Genomic DNA, 22516 nt, shown 5'->3' with positions numbered 1-22516 from the left:
AGTTGACTTTTTACGCAAAACTTTTTAAATTTATCCCAAGTCTTCATTTGGCTACTTCTGGCATTTTTTGGGTTGTAGTTCAGTTACCCTCATTAGGGGACCTTCTTTGACTTAAGTTTAGATCAGGTATCAGTGTGTTTAATAATGCTCCATGTTTACCTCATTGTACCACTTAGTACACTCCATTATAATCATCTACTGTCAATTTGGTAAAGGGTATCTAAGGGCTAATCTTATTCACCATTATGTCCCTAGTATCTGGAGCAATGGGCAATAAACACTGTACTTAAAAGTAAACATGCACTAAATTAATTAAAACAACAGCAGCAGCAGCAGCAGCAGCAACAACAACAACAACAACATATAGAAGTTCCTTAACTTTTCAGGCCAAAGAGGCTTAGAAGGTTAAGAAGTAGAATCTAAATAAGGCAGGGTGAGCCAACAGATGCCTTCTGCCTACACATCTACATCTATTTACAATATTTTGAGGAGCCATACAGAAACACTTCACCACTTAGCTGACAGATTAACATTCTTATCCTTCACTTCTTAAATCCATTTGCATGCTTTTATTTCTTACTGAGCCTCTTCATGGATGCTAAAGACTCATTGACCAGGCAAATAAAAATCCCGAGTCTTTAATCATTCAGACACCATCTAATTAGTTAAAGCTAGCCTAGATATTATTACAATATTATAGAAATCAGGAATAGTTAGAAATTGCATCAGAACTGGAAAGAAATAATAAGACTTTCTATTGTAGTAATTCTGCATCCTTTTATTATCCCTGTATTGTTGAGGAGTATGATAAATTCTCATCAGTAAATTACCTATTCCACTAGAGTTTTCTTGGCATGGTATACAATTATTAGAGTTTATAGACTTGCAAATACTTGAAAAAAATTCCTTACATGGTTTTGGATCTCTGACATCTATCTCAGAACTTCAGCTACAACTAATAGTTCTAACCCATCAGAATAAACTAAGGTGGAAGATGTGAAATAGGAGTTATTGGTAAACTATTAATGACATTGTGATTAGAATCCAAGTCTCTTGGCTTAGAGATCACAAATCTCCCTAATACTGATGAACAAACAGCTCTACTGAAAAAAGATTGGATAAACCTTTAGAAAATCTCAGGACATCCAGGCTCATTGTCTCTTCAGGCAAACTACCTTTATAGTATTTTTCTAGTTGGGATGGCATATTCAGCTTACTTTACCTAATTCTGTACTGCTAAAATCATTAATTAATGTTTATTTATTGATCTGAGACAGATATGGCTGTGTTGTTCGAACCCATTCCAAACTCCTGAATATGAATGATAGCCTCCAAAACAGCTGGCACAACAGGCATGTACTAACATGCCTGGCTCTTGGTTACATGTAATTTTTTTACAATGAATGTGTACTGTTTTTATAATTATAAAAACTCTATGAACAGGAGATCTGGCTGTAGCTCAGTGGTGGACTGTTAGTCTAGCATGTGCAAGACCCTAGGTTTAATTCTCCACATTGCATTGTCAAAAAAATAATCCAATGAATATTTTTAAGAAACTTCAACTTCTATAAAAATTTGAATTTACTTTTTAGGTTTTCATACAAATATATACTGTATGTTGAATATATTCTGCCCACCATGCCCTTCTATGCTCCTTTCTCTTACTTCTCTCCACTCCTGTCAGTGCTCTTTGGCCTCCTAGACATTTACTTTTACTTCCATATCATATGTGTGTACATGATTTTATGTAGTAATATAAAATTTAGGAACTGCAAACAACAGAAAGCAAAAATATGTGTCTTCTGAGACAAACAACTTAAACTTTAACCTCGTATATTCAGCTCAACTTAGTCTATATATAACAAGAATTGGAGTGTGGTAGCTATGCCAACTACAGAGCCTAGAATAATGATGTCTTCTTGATATTCTAAAAATTAGTTGTTATTCAAAAATTCTTGTTAACCAAGTGTTAATGGTGATGCCCTATTGAGATAATTTACTGTGGGGCTAGTTCTATCAAAGAAAATAGCTTTAAAGGCTATCTTGGAGTAAGAGCAAGTTAAGATATTTTGGCTTGCTTAATGTCTTATTTGATATAAAGCCACTTTCTAGAGTGTTCTGATGTGGGCCCTTAAGCTGTTGGCAGCCACAAACAGCAGGCAACCTTGGGGAGTCTACAGCTGAAATCAACAATCCTCTTCAAGTCCACACACGGCAAGCTTTCAAAGGCTTAAATTTCATCCTGTAAATAAGCTTTCAAAACTATATCAGTTATCAAAATGATTTGAGTCTCTCTCATTTGACAGTAGTCCAGTGATGGAGTATTGAAAAGCAATAAATAAAATAGCATTTCCAGAATAAGGGCAATTTTTAATGCTAGCTAACAATTGTATAGACAAAACATCTGTTTTCTCTGATGCCATAACTTTTCATGTCCAGCTATAAATAATCTATATTGATATGGATTTTCCTTTGGTAATTTAAATTTAAGGTCAATTTTGTTATATGTATATGTATCTCTGATATTGATTAAGGTATTGTGATTGTGTAGTTCATTTTAAAATGTACTGTATAATTAGAAAATGTAGGTTGTTAATGGATAATCATCAATAATAGTCAAACTTGTAGTCAAGTTAGTTGGATTTTCTGGATATATAGAGATATATTTCAGTTAGATAGGCATTCTTCATATCTTTCAAAGACTACAGAATATGGCATTTAATGTTTTAATAATTTAGAGCTTTTCACGTCTGCTCCTGGCAGCACCAATCTACTTCAAGAGGACGTGAAGAAAGAGGTACACTCATCCATTGCTGGTGGGAATGCAAACTTGTGCAACCACTTTGGAAATCAGTGTGGCTGTTTCTCAGGAAATTTGGGATCAACCTACCCCTGGACCCAGCAATACCACTCTTGGGAATATACCCAAGAGATGCCCTATCATACAACAAAAGTATATGCTCAACTATGTTCATAGCAGCATTGTTTGTAATAGCCAGAACCTGGAAACAACAGAGATGCCCTTCAATGGAAGAATGGATGAAGAAAGTATGGAATATATACATATTAGAGTACTACTCAGCAGTAAAAAAACAAGTACTTCTTGAATTTTGCATGCAAATGGAAGGAAATAGAAAACACTATGCTGAGAGAGGTAAGCATGACCCAAAAAGGAACATGGGATGTTACACACTCATATTTGGTTTCTAGCCATAAATAAAGGACATTGAGCCTATAATTAGTGATCCTAGAGAAGCTAAATAAGGAGAACCCAAAGAAAAACATATAGGCATCCTCCTGAATATTAACCTTTATCAGGCAATGAAAGGAGACAGAACAGAGACCCACATTGGAGCACCGGACAAAAATCTCAAGGTCCAAATCAGGAACAGAAGGAGAGAGAGCACAAGCAAGGAACTCAGGACCGCGAGGGGTGCACCCAAACACTGAGACAATGGGGATGTTCTATCGGGAACTCACCAAGGCCAGCTGGCCTGGGTCTGAAAAAGCCTGGGATAAAACCGGACTCGCTGAACATAGCGGACAATGAGGACTATTGAGAACTCAAGAACAATGGCAATGGATTTTTGATCCTTACTGCACGTACTGGCTTTGTGGGAGCCTAGGCAGTTTGGATGCTCACCTTACTAGACCTGGCTGGAGGTGGGTGGTCCTTGGACTTCCCACAGGGCAGGGAACCCTGATTGCTCTTTGGGCTGACAAGGGAGGGGGACTTGATTGGGAGAGGGGGAGGGAAGTGGGAGGCGGTGGCGGGGAAGAGACAGAAATCTTTAATAAATAAATAAATAAAAGAAAAAAAGAAAAAAGAGGACGATGGGCATTGAAGAGGCTCCTTATGGAGTTTCATAGCCATTTGGGCAAGAAACTGCTCTTGTCTGGACTGTTGCATAAACTGGGCACAGAGAACCAGCAGAGAGAGGACTGCTGAACTTACCTAAAGGGGAGATGGTCTTTCGGGGTTCCTGACTCATGAAAGAGTCTGTGAGATATTCTGCAGGACACAGCAGATAGTGACTGAACTGTCTTTGAAATTTCCTGCTTCATGGAAATGTCTGCTGGAAACTATGGGCCTGAAGACCAAAGATGGATGCCCCAACGGTACAAAGGAACTTTGGGTGACTGTCCAGACAGCGAGATGTCTCTGTCATTTCTAGAGTTTGGAAGTTGCTTATTTCTTGTTTACTTAGGTAATATTATATCCTTCTGGAGTCTTTGATGGAATTGAAGAATGGATTGTTATAGTTTTACTTAGTTATGATAAAAGATAAAATAGATATAAATATTGTAACTGTAATTCTTGCTTAATAACTGTTTTGTTATATGTAATTTTACTATGTTAAAGGTAAAGCCTTTCTTTTTTGTTTAAACAGAAAAGGGTGAAATGATGTGGGAAAGTCTTCTGTTTTATGTTGATTTCATTGATTAATAAAGAAACTGCCTTGGCCCTTTAATAGGATAAAAAATTAGGTAGGCGGAGTAAACAGATCAGAATGCTGGGATAAAGAAGCCAAGTCAGGCAGACGCCATAGCTCTTCTGTCTGAGATGGATACAGGTTAAGAATATTCCCTGTAAGACACCTCCTCATGGTGCTACACTCATTAGAAATGGGTTAATCAAGATATGAGAGTTAGCCAGTTATAGGCTAGAGCTAATGGGCCAAGCAGTGTTTAAAAGAATACAATTTGTGTGTTGTTATTTCGGGTATAAAGCTAGCCGTGCGGGAGCTGGATGGGAACGCAGCATGACATTCCATCTACATCCAGCTGTATCAATTTAATGGTAGCCATACACCATTATATTGTTATTTTTAAGAAATAAAAAGCAAAGGATACATTTCGATCTTAATTTATTTATTCTGCTTACTCATCTATAATAGTAGGAAAAAATACTAACTTCTTTGATCAGCCCAAAAGTAAATATCAAGTAAGAAAAATTTCTGAGAGGGTTGGACAGACGGACAGATGGACATACACACACACACAAACAAACACATTATAGGTAGACAGATGGACACAGATGGACAGGTAGAGTGAGGAAGTGACATGGAAAAATGTGCAGCTGTGATCAACCATTTGTTGTGACGAGGTAGGCCAGAATCTGTGGCCTAGAGTCTTCCAGCCCATGGCTCCTTTGGGCTATTTTAAGGAATAACACCAATGAGAAGAAAGAGCATTTTGCTGAAATACAGCATCACTGCTGAATTACAATTGTTGTCTACTAGAGTAATAACAATGCTTGAGAGAACATAGTACCAGTATTTAGTATTTTCCAAAGGTTATTTTTTTTTTAATCGATCGACACTTTGGATCAATACAGTAACTGCATGACTTAAGCCAGGTTCATTGTCGCAATTTTATAGACAAGAAAATGGAAGCTCAGAGAAATGTGACTTCTCCAAGATCACAGGCAGATAATATAGTGGAGATATCAGGATTAGAATCTACAGACTGCAACTTGTTCAAGTTCCTTTCCTATCATACTATCCTGCACTTCTCTTTCACTTAGGAAGACAGGAATACTAGGGAAAGAAGGGTGTGGAGAGACATTAATTTATTTTTTTCATTGATTCCTGAGGTTGATCCTATAGGAAGAGAACAAAATGTTTAAAAAATAGTATTTGTAAACTATGGAAACTCCTTGATAATCCTTGGTATACATTATCAGATTTTAAGACCTCACGAGCCCCTGAATACATTCTATAGTTCATGTAGTTCCCTGCAAGAGATGGCTAAGCAAGTCACTCAGAGCAATTATGACTTCAGAGAATGGGCTTAATCAGGAAATATTGACACAGATTTCTGTAAGTATTGTGCCTCAGAATATACAAGGAAATGATCATGCTTTTCTTATAGAACAACAAGGACCCCGAAATCACAGATACTCAAAAACTATTCAGAAAAATTCTGACCAACTCAAGAGAAATGAATTTAATATAGATATGTAGAACAGAAGCTGGCTGCTCATGCAGAGAACCGGGGTTCAATTCCCAGCAACCACATGACATCTAATAACATCCTGTATTGCCAGTTTCAGGGGACTTGACACCAATTCTGATCTCCATGGGAACTGCACACACATGGTGCATAGTCAGACACACTTGCAGGAAAAGCATCTATGCTAATAAAATTTTAAATATAAAACAAAAAGAAATTCATTTTCAAGATTTGTTATAACATCACAAGATTTATATTGGAGAGAAAATAACCTTGTGTTTGTGATTGCTATTTACGAATCAATGCCTTCACTTAGAGTACTCAGAATTGAGAAACAGATGAATCCAAACATTTTTAAATTGTGGGTTAGAAATACATTCTGGAGACAGATGTATTTTTAAAAGAGAAGTTACCAAGGCCAGCTGGCCTAGGTCTGAAAAAGCATGGGATAAATCCAGACTAGCTGAACATAGCGGACAATGAGGAATACTGAGAACTCAAGAACAATTGCAGTGGGTTTTTGATCCTACTGCACGTACTGGCTTTGTGGGAGCCTAGGCAGTTTGAATGCTCACCTTAGGAGACCTGGATAGAGGTGGGCAGTCCTTGGGCTTCCCACAGGTCAGGGAACCCTGATTGCTCTTCGAGCAGATGGGGGGGGGGACTTGATCGGGGGAGGGGGAGGGAAATGGGAAGCGGTTGTGGGGACGAGGCAGAAATTCTTAATAAATAAATTAAAATAAAAAATAAAAAAAAAAAAGAGAAGTTAATGTTTATTATGTTAATTAATTAATTTTACATGTATGTGTGGGTACCTGAGTGTAATGTAGTACAATGCACGCATGGATGTACCCTCAGAGGTCAGAAGAAGGTGTCAGATCAGCTGCAATAGGAGTTGCACGTGATTGTGAGCTGCCCAGTGTGGGAATTAAACCTAGGTCTTTCGTAAGAGCAGCAAATGCTCTTTAGTGCTGAGCCAGTTCTCCAGTCCCCATTCTCTCTCCATATATAAAAAATATGTATATATATATATATATATATATATATATATATATATGTGTGTGTGTGTGTGTGTGTGTGCGTGCACACATGCCCGTGTGTGTGCGCATGCACACGTGTGAAGGGAAGAGAATAAGTTTTAGGAGTCAGTTCTCTCCTCCTGTCAAATGTAGGCACAGAACATTAAACTCAGGTCTTCAGGCTTGGCAGCAAGTGCCTTTACTCTTTGAGTCATCTTTATGGCTCTGCTTGTCTCTTGAAGGCAAGATAGACAGTGCCTATATTATGCTTCTAATCACCTAGTTTAAGAGACCAATGGACCAGGAAAGTAAGTGTCTTAGTTCTGGATTCTATTGGTATAATAAAACATCATGATGAAAAGCAACTTGGGGAGAAAAGGATTTATTTCTTCTTCCACCTCTCAGGTCACACTCCATGACTGTGGGACAGCCAGGACAGGCAGTCAGGTCAGGATCCTGGAAGTAGGAACTGCAGCAGAGGGCATGAAAGAATGCTACTTAGTGGCTTGCTCTTCATGGCTTGTTCAACTTGCTTGCTCACCAGCCCACAGTGAGCTAGGCCCTCCCACATCAATCCTTAATCATTAATACCTCACGGACTTGCCTACAGGTCAGTATTATGGAAATATTTCCTCAGCTAATATTCTCTCTTTTGGGGAGAAATGCTGTCAATCTTATATAAAAATCTAGGAACCCACCACATCACCCTATATGTGCTCACCCTTATCTATCGCCTATAAATCTATCAGCTCCTTTACCAAAATTTCTCTGTAAGCTTCCCTGAGGCCTTGTTCATGTTATCATTCTTTTCAACTGCGTATAGAAAACTTACTGAATAACTGTAAAATAGCTGGGGATTGAAGCAGTCTGAGGACTATAGGTTACAAAACTAAAACAAATTTCAAACTGTTGTTTCCTGCTATGTTTGAAAGGTTTCTGTTTTTAGTGTCTGTGTGTATGTGTGCGTGTATGTATAACACATGCACCTGCTGAAAAAAAAGTGGAGGTCAGAGAACAACTTGCAGAATTGGGTTCTTTCCTTCTGTCATGTGGACCCCTGGGGTGAACTCAGACTGTCAGCCTTGTAGTAAGCACCATTAACTGGGGAGCCATCCTGCTGGCCCTTCTTCCTGTTTTGAATCTTTGAAAAATGTTTTCCTTCTGAAATAATTTCTTAACTACTTAAGGCAAATCACTTTTCTTTGACACTTGTGAGGGAAACGAGATAGGTATCTTAATTTGTACTATAACATATCAAATAACTATGGATTTAATATTAATTGCTGATAGACTCACTTTTTTTTCTTTATTTGTATAAAACAGTCAGCTCATTATCTTGAGATAGTGATGTTGAATTATATCTGTTTGGCAGGCTAAACAGGCAACCCAAATTTAACAGGCCTAAATAAATTCTTTTATGTTTTGGTCTTTTTAATTAAAAATATTAATATATATTCATTGTACATTGTGACTAGTTTCAGAAAGACAATTTCTTTAAGTATGCCATGTACTTTGGCTGCATTCATCACTGGTACTCTCCCTCTTCTACCCATCCCCTCTTCTCCCGCTAGTCTAACTTCTAAATCCTGAACTCACTCCCCACACCTCTATATATCTCCTCCCCTTTCTTCTCCACCTCAGAAATAGCAAATTCTACTCATTTCGTTCTTTATATCCCAAACTCTCGAGGTCATTCTCAGCTCTTCTCCGTCTTTCATATTCTTTGATAAATCTCAAAATCTGATTAGCCATTTCTTCAAAATCCTTCTAGAATCATACCATTTCCTACCAACTATTCTGCTTCCACGCTATTCTAAGCCACTATCATCTCTTGCCTGGATATTGTCCCCTTTGGGTCTCCCTTTTCCTACTCTTTCTAAATCATTTTCAATAGAGAAGTCAGAAGGATTCTGTTAAAATGCAAGTCAAATCTTGTCATTCCTCTTCGGACTCATTCAATATCCCCCCACTGCATGAGGAATAAGAAACTAGGACCAAGAAGCCAGTAAAGACCCTGGCTCCCCAGGCTCTCAAGTCTGTAGAGTGACTTTTACTGCCTGCCCTCATTGCCTTTATTTCTCTTACTCTCCTCCCAGTCCTGCTGATCTTCCTGAAACACACCATGCATTCTCTGTTTCAGGGGAGGTTTGTTTTGTTTTGATTCTGGCTGCTTTTTCCCCTCAGAAATCTACTTGGCTTACCTTCATTTCCCTCAGGTCCTTCTCAACTGCTCCCTTATCACAGAGCCCGCCCTTGATCACCTTATAGTATACCCTATTATTACCAGTCTCCCTGTCTCATTGCTGTAGGTTTCCTCACAGCACTTATCAACACAAACTTTGTTTTCTGTTTATCTGTGCTATCGAAGTAAAGCCCCCTGGGGAACAAGAAATATTCATTGAGGTCTGTCATGTACCAAGTTCTTTTCTAAGCAGTAAGAATATAGACATTAACCAAACAAACACAGATATTCTTACCGCTTCTAGCCTAGTGTGATATAAATTGGCTGTATTTACTCAGTAAATATTTGAAGGATGTGTTGGAAAAACACAGTACATAGTTGGCAGAATAACAAGAATGGCTTTCAAAAGGAGACTTGGATTGGCTTGTCACCTTTTAACCAAATGAGACACTCATCACATCAAAAGAAATGGTTTTATAGCCTCTTAGGTGAAAGGTTAAATATCGTAGACAATTCTATGATCTCCAGGTACGCTTTATCCTTAACTCTAAGGCAGTACTAGCCCCGTATCTTCAATTGATTCCACTTTTTGGAACTGCTTCAATCATTGGTCCCTACTTACATTGACAAATGTCAGCTTAAAAATCTCATTTTCATCTTTATAAAATCATATTGCTTTGTAACCCGCTATAGACACATATCATCAGCAGATGTAGCCAGACACACTGTCTTTGAATCCAGATGGCTTTTCTACAGCCCAGAGCTATGTTTCCTATAAACCTCTGGCCAAAGGGGTAGTGTTCTGTCAACTGACAGAGTAACATTGAAATACAGCGATTCAAAGACCTTGCCCAGGAGCTACCTCAACATTTTGTCATCCAACTGAATATACTACTAGTTAACTCAAAGCTATTACACCCACAATGGCAATGGTTTTCACGGGTAAATCACTGCCTAGCTGAAGGGATAGTAAACACTGTCGAGTTCTATTACAACACAGTGAGGCAAATATTATACCAAATTCTAAAGTCATATAAAAAGAACTGGATCCTTGTCCTCAAGGAACTTACAGAGTAATGATACATGCTTTAGTTTATATTTGGACATAGTAACAGATACCAAAATTGTTATAATTATCATTGGAAATAATGTACCATATAAATGATAGACTGACAAAATACTATCAGTTCCAAAAATAGGATTAAATTATCTTCGTGGACATGGCAAATATGTTATGTCCTCAGGAGAGAGGAAGTCTTTAGGGAGAGTGCCCTTAAGGGACATAAATGCTACCATGGTCCTCAGCTACCATGGTCCTCCAAGCATACTGAAAAGGGACTGGGGGTATCTGGGGTTAGAGGATCCTTCCATTGTTAGTTCTATGGCAAAGGACTGCTCAGCAGGGTAGGCTGGAGAAATCAGTGATCTTTGGATAACACAAGAGCACTAAAGAGTGTTTTTATTAACATTTCAAAAGTCAGAGTGATAAAGGATCACTTGAGTAGACTCACCATCTGCTCCTTCACCACTTTTGCTTCTTTTATTGCGGCGAACACGCCTACTTTCCTCTTCAGAATATGCCTTTTCATCAGGAAAGAAGAAATTCAGGAGGGCCATCTGTAAAATTAATAAGTAGATATGTCTTATGTTAGCTATAGCCAACATAAGAAACCAACTAGCTGTCTTTCAACAGATAGTCCTTCTTTACCTTAAATTCAATATATCTAAAATCTGAGCTCATCTTTCCTTCCACTTTTCCAATGAATGGAATCATTACTCCCACTTTTCCAATCATGGAATCATTATTATTCTAATCATGTAGGCATGAAACTTGTTAATCGCCAAAGCCTCTCTATTCACTCTGAATAGCTATGAGAAATCCCTTAGGTTACATCTGTCCACAAACTTCTAATACTCCTCCTACATTGCTGATGGCTATCCAGAACTAGCCTTGGATTTTCTATTACCCCTTGGACTTTATTATCATATACATCGGATTTTGCCATATTTCTTACTTTTGCTCTGCTTTTAATTTGTTTCTAGAGTGGGGAGAACCCAACTGTGAGGTGTCATGTATGTCAACTCTCTTCTAGGAGTTAAGTCATGATAAAGTGCACACTAGTTCACTGCCTTTCCCAACCCCCATCAGAACATGTGCTCTATAAGACTCAGTTCAATGAAAAACAACAGTAGACTATTTTTCCTATTCTGTTAGTTTTAAAAGGAAACCTAAACTAGTTATCACTCAGTTACTAAGATTTTATACAGTAATGTATCTGAAAAAAGTAAGTCTTGCATTAAAAGGTCCTCATTCTAATATTTGGTCCTCTAATGTCTTATAACAATTGCTTATGGCAATATAATATGTTTTTTATGTGAATGGATCTGCTTTCACTAACAATAATCATAGCTTAAGTATATCCTTGAGGTGAAAAGATGTGCCTAAGGTAAACAATGGACAGAGTTTTAGACTTGAGTGATTCTAAACTCAATGCTATTACTTGCTATCCATGTAACCTTGAACAAGTTTCTTTAGTTTTAATTTCCTCATTTGAAAACAGGGATGATAATAGCACTTTACTCATAAAGCAGTTGTAGGATCATCACAGTAACCATTTCATGTAATACACACTCAATAAGTGTTAGATATTGCTATTTTAAGTACATTATTTTGAAACATTCTATTGTCATTTGGAAAAAATAATAATCCCAGTGTCCTCATGTCTGGTGAATTTCTAGTTAAAAAACTGGGTTGGACCCAAGAAAACCCTAACAGTCTACACAAACTTTCTTCAAATACCTATGATTTATTGTTTGTGTTAAGGCACAGACATCTAGGAGGATACATTCACTGATTAACTATCAAACAATAAATGAATATGTGTAATCTATAGATTATTAATCATATCACATTTAAAAACATTTAGGATGATCCACTTGAAATAGTCATTTTCCAGAAAGCCCCCAGACTCTCCTAAAACAATATAGGCTGTTGCCATTGCTCTTGGTTACCTTCTAGAACTAGATGGTTAAGACCCTATTGCTGAATACAGCACACACTTAGGTTAGGGGACACACAGAATCAATCTGAAAATGGGTTAGAAGCATCCTCCCTGCTGCCTAACATTTATAGTACTGGAAGTTGCTATGCAGGCTGTTTAGGAAGAAAAATTATCATCAATGGTCTTTGTCACCCTACACATAAAAAACTGACCATTAAGATAAGATATGTCCACTGGTGCAATAGTTGACGGCAACCAATAGCTTTTTGATTGGATTTGAGGCCTACCCCACAGGAGGAAATGCATGCCTGGTAGTTGAAACCCGGTCAAAAGCCCATGGTTGGGGAAGTCACAGGTCCTAGGGGGAAGCTTACTATCTTGATTTGCTAAATGAACATGCACCTAAATTGCCTTCTAAGTATTACTGATATCTATAGACTCTCAGTCTTTAGAGAAGGTTTGGTTCAGTAGGTAGAAGTTAGTGCAGTGACTCATAACTGGCTAAAATGTAGATAAAAGTGACTGTTGAGTGCTTATTCCTAAACAGGACTCTACATTACTCTCTCCAAGGTCCAGGCAACATCTTAGCTAGAAGATGGGGAAGAGTGTTGTGAAATATTGCCTTCTGTATATGACATGCCCATTATATATATATGAACATATAGTAGCTGTGGTAATCAACACAAGATTGGGTCCTTCAATATTCCATTATGTATGGGGAGAGGCTCATGAGATTCCAGCACCCTCCCTGAGGAACTATTGGCAGTTAATGGCTGTTGGGAGAAGGAGAGTTTTTTTTCTTCAGTAGTATAGCCTCTGGTAAGTTGCCATAGTCCAGTAAATCCAGCCCAATTAAACTCAGTGTATCACAAAGTAGACATGAAAGTTGGAGGGGGACCAGCTCGGAGGAAGAATGGAGTCATCAGGAGTGGGAATAAGAGAGGATAACAGAAAGAGAACTGTAAACAGAGACTGTACTTTTGTTTCCTGGCCACCCAGACCCGAATAATCACACAGAAACTATATTAATTACAGCACAGTTTGGTCAATGGCTTAGGCATAGTCCTAGCAAGCTCTTACATCTTAAATTAACCCATTTCTATCACTTTATATTTTTCCATGAGGCTTGTAGTTTACCAGTAAGGTTCTGGTATCTTTCTCCTTCAGCAGCTACATGGCAACTAACTGCCTAACTTTGCCTTCTTTTTCCCTGCTTTCATTTTAGTCTCCTTGTCTACCTATACTCTGTCCTGCCATAGGCCAAAGCAGCTTCTTTATTAACCAATGGCAATAAAACATATTCACAGCATACAGAAAGGACTCCTACATCAGAGAATATGATTATAGTACATTGTATATATGTAAGAAATTGTCAAAAAATAAAAAAGTTAACACACACATTTTTGTATGCAAAATAATTGGGGTTTGGGAGATAGCTCAGTTGGTCAGGAAACCATGAGGACCTAAATTCAATCTTCAGGCCACACATAAAATAGCTAAATGCAGTAGTCTGCACTTGTAATTTCAATACTGGGGAGCTTCCACATGCACACATTCACACATGCATCTATACACACACATGCACCCACAGAATATACACACACACACACAATTGAATATCAGAAGTTTCACATGTTTCAAATGATTAGTATTTTGGAGTCACTAGACTGGAATATAAAATGTAGTTTCCTGTAGAATCGGCATAAATCTGGTCAGGCCCACAGAAATGTCACTTAAACAACCATATAAATAAGCTAATACAACACTAGTAATATAAAATCAAATTAGGATTTAAAATAAAATCTCAAACACACCTGGTGTGGTAGCCAATATTTGTAATCCCAGCATGCTGGAAGCTGAGGCAGAAGATAATGAACCAAAGTCAGGCTATGTTACTTAATAAAACCTGGTCTGGAAACCCAAACAAACAAAATAGAAACTCAAACAAACCCTCAAACCAGAAAGACTACCAATAATCTTGGGATAAAACAAGCTTTTGTTTTTGATTTTTTTTATAACTTTGAGTAATAGAACTTGGGCTATCATGGATAGAATTTAGTTTTACTTTTTACTTGCAGAATAAGTGTAGGCCTATTTGCTTGTACACTAAATGAGCCCAGTCTACTATCCTGAGGGGCTTTTGGTTTTATAATTTCATTACAGATAAATACATGCTTCGTTAAAAAGGAGCCTAAGATTGTCTGGGGGCAAAGAGGAAGCACCTAATATAGATTGCTAATAAATGAGGCTTCTTAGAGGAGATGTTAACATTACAAGTCCTGAATGATGTCAAGGATTTAGTGACAAATGGGAAATAAAAAAGTGCTGTGTTTAAAGTCTCAGATGCCCCTCAACCAAGAACGGCTAAAGAAAATGTAGTACATTCACACAATGGCATATTACTCATCTGTTAAAAACAGTGAGACATCATGAGATTTGTAGGCAAATGGATGGAACTAGGAAAAATCATCCTGAGTGAGGTAACTCAGACCCAGAAAGACAAACACAGTATGTACTCACTCATAAGTGGATATTAGATACAAAGCAAAGGACAACCAGGCTACAATCCTTAGTCAAAGAGAAGCTAAGTAACAAGAAGGACTCTAAGAGGAATGCACCGATTGCCCTGTGAAGAAGAAATAGATGAGATGTCCTGGGTAAACTGTGGGTGGGGGAAGAGGGGAGAGGATGGGGGAGGGGAACACGAGGAATCAGGAGGGTCGAGTTGGGGGTAGGACAGAGCGGGAGAGTAATGAAAGAGATACCTTGATAGAGAGGTCAATTATGAGGTTAGGGAGAAACTTGGTGCCAGGGAAAATCCCAGGAACCCACAAGGATGACCCCCGTTAAGACTCCTCACAATAGGAGAGACAGTGCCTAAACTGGTCTTCACCCTGTAAGCATACTGGTGACTATCCTAAATGTCACCATAGAGCCTTCATCTATTAACTGATGGAAGCAGATGCAGAGATCCACAGCTAAGCATTGGGCTAAGCTCCAGAAGTCCAGTCAAAGAGAGGGAGGAGGGGTTATATGAATGGGGGAGGGGATAGAGTGTCAACATCATGATGGGAAAACCCACAGAGATAGCTGATCTGAGCTTGTGGGAGCTCATGGACTCTGGACCAACAGTTAGGGAGCCAGCATAGGACTGACCTAGGACCTCTGCATCTGGGTGACAATTGTGTAGGTTCGTCTTTTGTAGGGCCTCTAGCAGTGGGACCAGGATCTGTACCTGATGCATGAGCTGGTTCTTTGGAACCTACTGGGATGCCCTGCCCCGCCTTGATACAAGGGGGAGGGGCTTGGTCCTGCCTCAACTTTTACCATGCTTTGTTTACTCCCATGGAGGCTTTACTCCTTCTGAATGGAGTTGGAGGAGGAGTGGATGGAAGTGGGGTAGAAGGCAGGTAGGGGGAGGGAATGGGAGGAGAGGAGGGAAGGGAAACTGTGGTTGGTATGTAAAATAAATAAATAAATTTTGTTTTAAAGTTTATTTTTGATGATTTCATACATGTATATAATGTATTTTCATTATATTCATCTCATTCCCTTCTTTTATCTTCTTCCCATTCCCTCTGAAACTCCTTTTTCCAACATGCCTTCTTCCTAGTGTCATTCCTTTCTTTTTCTTATTTCTTTTTCTAATTCTTTTGAGCTTTATTAGGGTTGCTTGCACATGCATGAGTATGATGTTACTAATGTAGCCTGGGGTCCCTACCAGTGGCTAAATCCCTGAAGAAAAACGGGTCCTCCAGAAGCCATTAACTGCCAATAGCTCCTAAGATGCTGGAATGTTAATGGGTCCAGTTTAGTTCAGGTCCTATGTAGGTAACCACAGATGCTATGAATATGAGTGATATATCCATGTTCTGTCTAGAAAATAATGTTTCCCAGCCCTCTGGCTCTTATGTTTTTTCACCCCACTCTTTTCAAGATGGTCCCCGAGCTTTTAGCATAGGGGCTATTATTCTTTCCTAAGTGCATCCTCCTACTGATGTACATATGGGTTACTTCCAGTTCTGACTATAACAAATAAAGCTGATGCGAACATTGATGTGTAAGTTTTGTGTGAATATGTCTTCATATTTTTTGGAAGGAACCTAAGAATGGAACTTCTGGGTTATATGATGTGTCAAACAGCTTTCTAGAGTGATTGCAGTGTTTTTTGTGCCCACCAACAAAGTTTGTGAATCCCAGTATTCTCCATCTTCACCAATATTTGGTAATGTCAGTTATTTTTATTTTATTCATTCTAGTAGATAAATAGTATTTCATTGCAGCTGTTTTTTGAGTTTTTAAATGTCTTTTCTGTCACCTTGCTGTCAACTAACAGATTTCAAGTCACCCACCTATGACATATTTTTTAGATCCTTCAAATTTGCTGCTACAGGCTTGACATCTAATTAAAACACCAATTAAGCTCATGTAAAAATAATAAACAGGCAGCAAATGTAGTTTTGAATGGTGCTTTCTGCAAGATGCACATTGACTGGGTTAGAGATCACTTGTTTTCTGCTTGAATTGTGGCTATAATATGAGTCTGTCTATACCCAAATACTGGAAGGTTAAGTTATTACAATATGATGCTTGTACTCATAAATACAACTTCTGTGTGAGGTCTGGTATGGAGTTTTGTGCTTTCTTATAACTTGGTGGTGGCAAAAGAGAAGTTGTTCACATGTTAACTGTTCCCAAGAAGTGTCTGGTGACAGCTTGCAAGAATTCAAGCTTCTAGAACAGGAGCAATGGGGGAGAAAGGAACTTATGCAGACGGCAGAAACAATTCCAGCTTCCATGGGTATAGGAGTATCTCAAAATCCCTCAAGAGGAGCTTTGAAGGTACAGGATATTCATAAGTCAAGTGTTCATTAGAAAGGGACTGCTTGAATATGAAAATTCTTTGAATAGGTTATATTTTCTCAGACACGAGAAGAAAACAACACAAAACCCCTTTTTAATCAAAATGATTCCCTATTCACAGTGCCCTATTTGAGTCTCAATTAGACAGGAGTGAAAATTATACTCTATATAGCATAATGGTAAAGACAAAAAAATCAGTAGCTTCTCATACAAGAAGTTTGAATTCTAGCTTTAGTTTTGCATTCATTAGCATGGCCTCCAGAGGCATGTTGTAGAATATGAACAAAATAGCCTTCTCTTTCAGAATATTGCTTTCCTATTGCACAAGGAGAAAGCACCAGGAATGCTGGCCACAGTCAGGCATTTTGCTCAAGGGGAAGAAAATCTAATTCTTTACACTTTATTATGTGATTACATTCTTGTTTCTTATGGTAAAATTACACGGTAAACAGCACCTGCAGATTACAGGCATCGCAGCTAGAAACAATTTGTTAACAGCGAGACACAAGGGATACATACATTATTGTTAGTGACTCTCCAGATATTACTACCGCAAATATTTTTCTAATATCAAAACCCACAAATTTATTGGATACATTTCACACAGAATAGAATGAATTTAATTCAATTCATTTTCTATTTATTTTATCACTAACATATTGGATTGTACTAGATGATTCACAGGAAATGACTCACAAGCCTTTTGAGGGAAGGAACCCATTTCATCCATTTTTGTATAACTAGTGCCCTGGCCCTAGCACACAGTAGGCTCCTCATAAATATCTCTCTGTTATGAGAATAACTGAAGTATCTTAGTCTATTTATGCTGCTATCACTACGCACTTAAACTTGAGTAATTTATAAAGCACAGAATTACATTCTTTTCTTAGTTGTGGAAGTTGAAAAGACAAAATATAGTTCAGATGACTGGTGAGGGCTGCACTCTATTTCCATGATGGTGTCTTACCAATATACCCTCCAGAAGGAAGGGATGCTGTGTGGTGGAAGGTAGAAGGAAAGAACAGACTGTTTCACAAAGAATCTTTTATAGGGCCTTAATCCCATTTATAAGGAAGGAACTCTCATGTTCTAATTTAATCTTAACGCCCCTACCTGATGATGTCATTGTATTAGCAATACCTGAATTTTAGGGAGTCCACATTCAAACTGTAGTATAACTCATTTCTTGAAGTCATAGTATATGGTTTCATCCTAATTGGGCCTGTTTTAGAGACCAGCCATAAAGGGGGAGGCTACTTCCTATATGATTTATAGGAATCAAATCACTGGGACCCTAAAACTGAGACACCCTGTAAGTCAGTGTTTTTAAACTTTGATATACATCAGGATCACGTCATATAAATATTAAAGTGCAGAATCCCAGGGCTTCATCCTCCCAAATTTAGACTGAGTAGGCCTGAGGTAAAACCCTAGAATCTGACCTGAATTTGCTCTTTAGGGGATTTTAACACACATAATCCTTGAGTCGCATTTCAAGAAAACTTGTGTATTGTCCATTCTATAAGTAATTTATAACGTAGACTGAAGAGGCTATGTTCTCTTTCTTTTCCTTAGTAAGCCAGGGTTCCTGAACAGCTAGTATTTCACACCTTTTCTTCTGTCAATGGTAATATGGTCATAAAAAGTCAATATCTAATTTCTTGAAACAGGAGACATGTACATACCAGGCTTTTTAAAATTAGCACATCATTTACTTACATTTTTCTCTTTCAAAATTCTGGAGTTAATTTATTTAACTTATTTTTTCTTATTGCAGCCAATGTAATTTCATCGTCTACCAATAATCAGCTGGGACTTTTCTGAACCATTAAATTGATGTATGCTCTGAGGGTCTGAAGAGAAGACTCAGTGGCTAAAAGCACTTGTTGTTTTTACAGAAGACTAAGTTAAGTCACCAACACCAATTTCAGGGAGCTCACAACCGCCCATAACTCCACTTTCATGAGATCCAATGTCCTCTTTGAGACTTCACAGGGCATGCAATCAAAATAAATCTTTAAAATAAAATAATTTATTCTCTGAAATGTCAGTCTTTTCTTCTTGCAGTGTTTGAACAGGGCTTTGCAAATGCTAGGCAAGCATTCTACTACTGAGCTAAGTGTCTTAAATACTTAACAAAATCTTCAAGTGTTTCCACTGTAGTAAGATAGGAGTATCCCTGTAGTAATTAGTGAGGCAGCATTGCCCAATAAGCTTGGTAAACACATTATAGATATAAAATGAATCAAAAGGTGTCACTGAACACTCTTAATCTTATTAAGAACCCTTAACATGCTGTGATTATAAACAGGAAGTCTGGAGAGGGTCAAGCAGAGTGTTTTCTTTTGAATAAATATTGAGTACTCAGCACGGGGAAGGTACTGAACTAGACAGTACTTTAAACATACATAGACAAAATGCAAATAAGACAGTTTCTTTATAGTGCAATGACAGCACTTCATGAAAGGAGACAGAAAAGTTTGTAACTCGGCAGTAAGATGAAAGGCAGAGTATGTGCTGATTGCAGAACAGAGTGCAGTGCAGTGCAGTGTTCCAGTTTCTGGGCATAAGCAAACAAGAACATTCAACATCAATCAAAGCATCATCCACAGGACATACAACCAGCCGAGTCAGTTGTACAAATAAGCCTATACACCAAATGAAACTGGCTCCTTGGATAGCTCTGATGTGGATGCTTGGATTTACTATCCATGCTACACTGGAATACATTGGAAAATTTGTGAAATTTTACAGTAAAGCTAAACATGGAAGCCAAACACAATGAACATTTTACATCACATAAAGAACTAAAAGCAGTCTCTGAATACTGACTTCTGGGCAGTCTGACTGGAAAAATATCACTGTCAAACAATGCAAGTTACCACAAAATAGGAAATTTTAGAAAAGATAGTATCTCTGCTTAAGAAGATTATCCTAATGTGGTATCAGTGTCAGATTACATAACTAACTAGCTCAATATTTAGCTTTTTCTTACCCAGTTTTGGCTTGTACAAGTTACCTAATATTTATCAAATAATGCCTTATATATCTTAATATAAAATTTATTCTCCTTAGAGGCACTAAACACCTCAAAGAAGGTTCAGAATGTGTTTAGACTTGTCCTTAGGACAAGTATGAAATCTGTTTAAGATGCATATCAAGGGGAAAGGTGAGCTATCATAAACACATGACTACTAACGAAATGAGAAAGGCACCCCTCCTTCAGCATCCTACGTCTTATAGTCAACTCTATTTCTAATATCCAGAACAGCAGTGGAAAAAGACAAGCTTCTTGAATTGATTTGTACTAACGGGCAATACAAGCATGTCCAGCTTTTATATGACTTTGAAATTCATAACCACCACAGATGTCACATTTACCTCACTGATCTATTTATTGTTAGAGTCAGAACCATGCTTAATGTAAAATGGCAAGAGAGGACCACCACTACTGAGATCTTGGAAGTCAGCTGGCCTATCAGCATTGAAACTATGCTCAGTGGTGACATATGTGGAGATGCATTGACAGAAGGATACCCAAGCATCTTTGGTATGGCAAGCTTTATAGCCTAACCACAAGCAGGCAGAACACAAGACATATTGTAAAGGATGCACTAAAGCATAGCTTCAAATAACACAGCATAGCTGTGGATTGCTGGGGGGAAAAACAGCAGAGACCAGCTAGAAATACAACAATATGAAATTTGGAAACTTTTTTGGAGAAAGGCTTTCAGCTGACCACAAGTTGAGCACAGAAATACGGGCAGTGACAGGCTGTACAAATAGCAGCTGCAGGCATAAATCAAAAACCAGTTTGTACATATGTCATATAGAGAGGACCTTTTGTTGAAGATTTAGTCTTTTTGTCTCTTTAAGTATGAGTGAAATCAGAAGTGGCATATTTAATTAAGAGGAAGGATAACAATATATACTGGATGTCACTTCATTTCCTTAGGAATTGTCTGCTAATTTAAAGCACTTTGGTATATTAAAGGACAGAGAAACACCTCCAGCGTAATACTTGGAAATCACTAAATATTATTATTTGTGAGTAGGACCGGATGATAAATCAGCACTGTGGATTAAAAAATAAATTCAAACACATCCTCTGGATTATGAATTATTTAAAGGCGACTGAAAATTCTATAACTGTGTTATAGTTTACCTTCATAAAGCTGGACTAATTTAGGCTAGAGCAACAAGGTGACCAAAATGAGATTGCTTGTGTAATCTATTTATTTTAAATTAGGACTTTCTCCCCTCTTTAAAATTTCTTTGTCATCAGCAATTACAAAATTTGTTTTGTTCTTCATGGATACCTAGGCCATGTAAGATATGTAAATAAAAATATATTTGGCAATGGTATTCAAGATCAAGTATGGAAGAAGAGTAGAAGTGAGGTAACCAATGACTGGAAAGGAGAAATCATGAGAACTTTCCAGAAAGGACTAGGTAAGGACAAAATTAAGAAACATGACTATTGGCTCTGGAAAGAATATTTTAAATATCTGAGAGAAATTAAGCAGTGGGGAGGATTTGAGGAAGGCACGAATCACATTCTGTTTGTGTTGATGCTGAAGTAAGTTACAAAATAGTTTTAATGCAAAATTGGCCCTCTAAACTAAGAATATAGAAAATAAACATCAAGAACTATGGTAGCGCAGACCTTCAATCCAAGTACTTGAAAGGCTCGGGTAGGAGGATCATGAGGAGGGAGAGGGAGAAAAAGAGGGAGAGGAAGATACAAATAAAAGGAGAAGGAGAGGGAGAGAGAGTGAAGGACAGGAGAGAGGGTATAGTGGGGAGGAAAAGAGGGAGGGAGAGAAATCTCAAAGACCAGTTGGTAAGTTTAAAGAGAAAGGCTAGGCAAGATAAGAGATGCATCTAAGATACAAAGATCTTTAGAGGGCACGTTAATCACTGGCCATGTGATCAGGAGAGATTCAGCCCCTAATAACTGCCTGGAACAATCCTGAGGAATAGAAAAACCAGTAAAAGGCCTGGGGCTCAAATTCAGAATTTTAAATACTGCAAAACTAGAACCACCAGGGCCATAAAAGGATTGGTAAGAAAATTGCAAGGCTAGAAAGAAAGAAAGATCATTTGACTGTAAGATTAGACAAATCCAAAGACGCAATTCAGTTCTCAGTTAATTTGGCAGTTTCCTTCCCCTTCTATCCAAGTGGGCCCTGGCCTCCTGGTGAGGTAAATACCAAATAACTGGTTATGTGATATAATGACAGGCCAATATTGTTCCAGTAGCTGTACAACAGACAAAAAGGAAAAAAAATCAATAGGGCTGTTGATTAGAATCCAGTTCTAGAGTATGTATATGGAAAAATCTATTTTTTTTCCAGGGGAAAGTTCCTGTCTTTCATTTGTGACCCTAACACTGGGTAAAGAAAGACTGCTGCTAAATATTGTATTATAAGCTTTTCCCATAATATCTCAACAGAGCTATCCACTCAAAAGGAAATTAGGCTAAAAAAGAAGCA

General features: G+C 37.9%; 1 protein-coding gene across 7 annotated transcripts in view; it reads right to left on the bottom strand.

The window, feature by feature from the left end:
- LOC121445373 (ectodysplasin-A) overlaps nucleotides 1–22516 on the bottom strand; it is a 386169-nt gene that overhangs the window by 79121 nt on the left and 284532 nt on the right. For all 7 annotated transcript variants that reach the window (XM_041647491.1, XM_041647494.1, XM_041647498.1 and 4 more), the window contains exon 2: nucleotides 10668–10773. In XM_041647491.1, coding sequence (XP_041503425.1) covers nucleotides 10668–10773 — 106 coding nt within the window. The remainder of the gene's footprint in view (nucleotides 1–10667; nucleotides 10774–22516) is intronic.

The sequence above is a fragment of the Microtus oregoni genome, unplaced genomic scaffold, assembly GCF_018167655.1.
Source record: "Microtus oregoni isolate MIOR12 unplaced genomic scaffold, Mior012 000180F_ref0000267, whole genome shotgun sequence".
NCBI classification, from domain to species: Eukaryota; Metazoa; Chordata; class Mammalia; order Rodentia; family Cricetidae; genus Microtus; species Microtus oregoni.
Note: the sequence above shows the minus strand (reverse complement) of the source record. Positions and strands in the feature narration are given on the sequence as shown.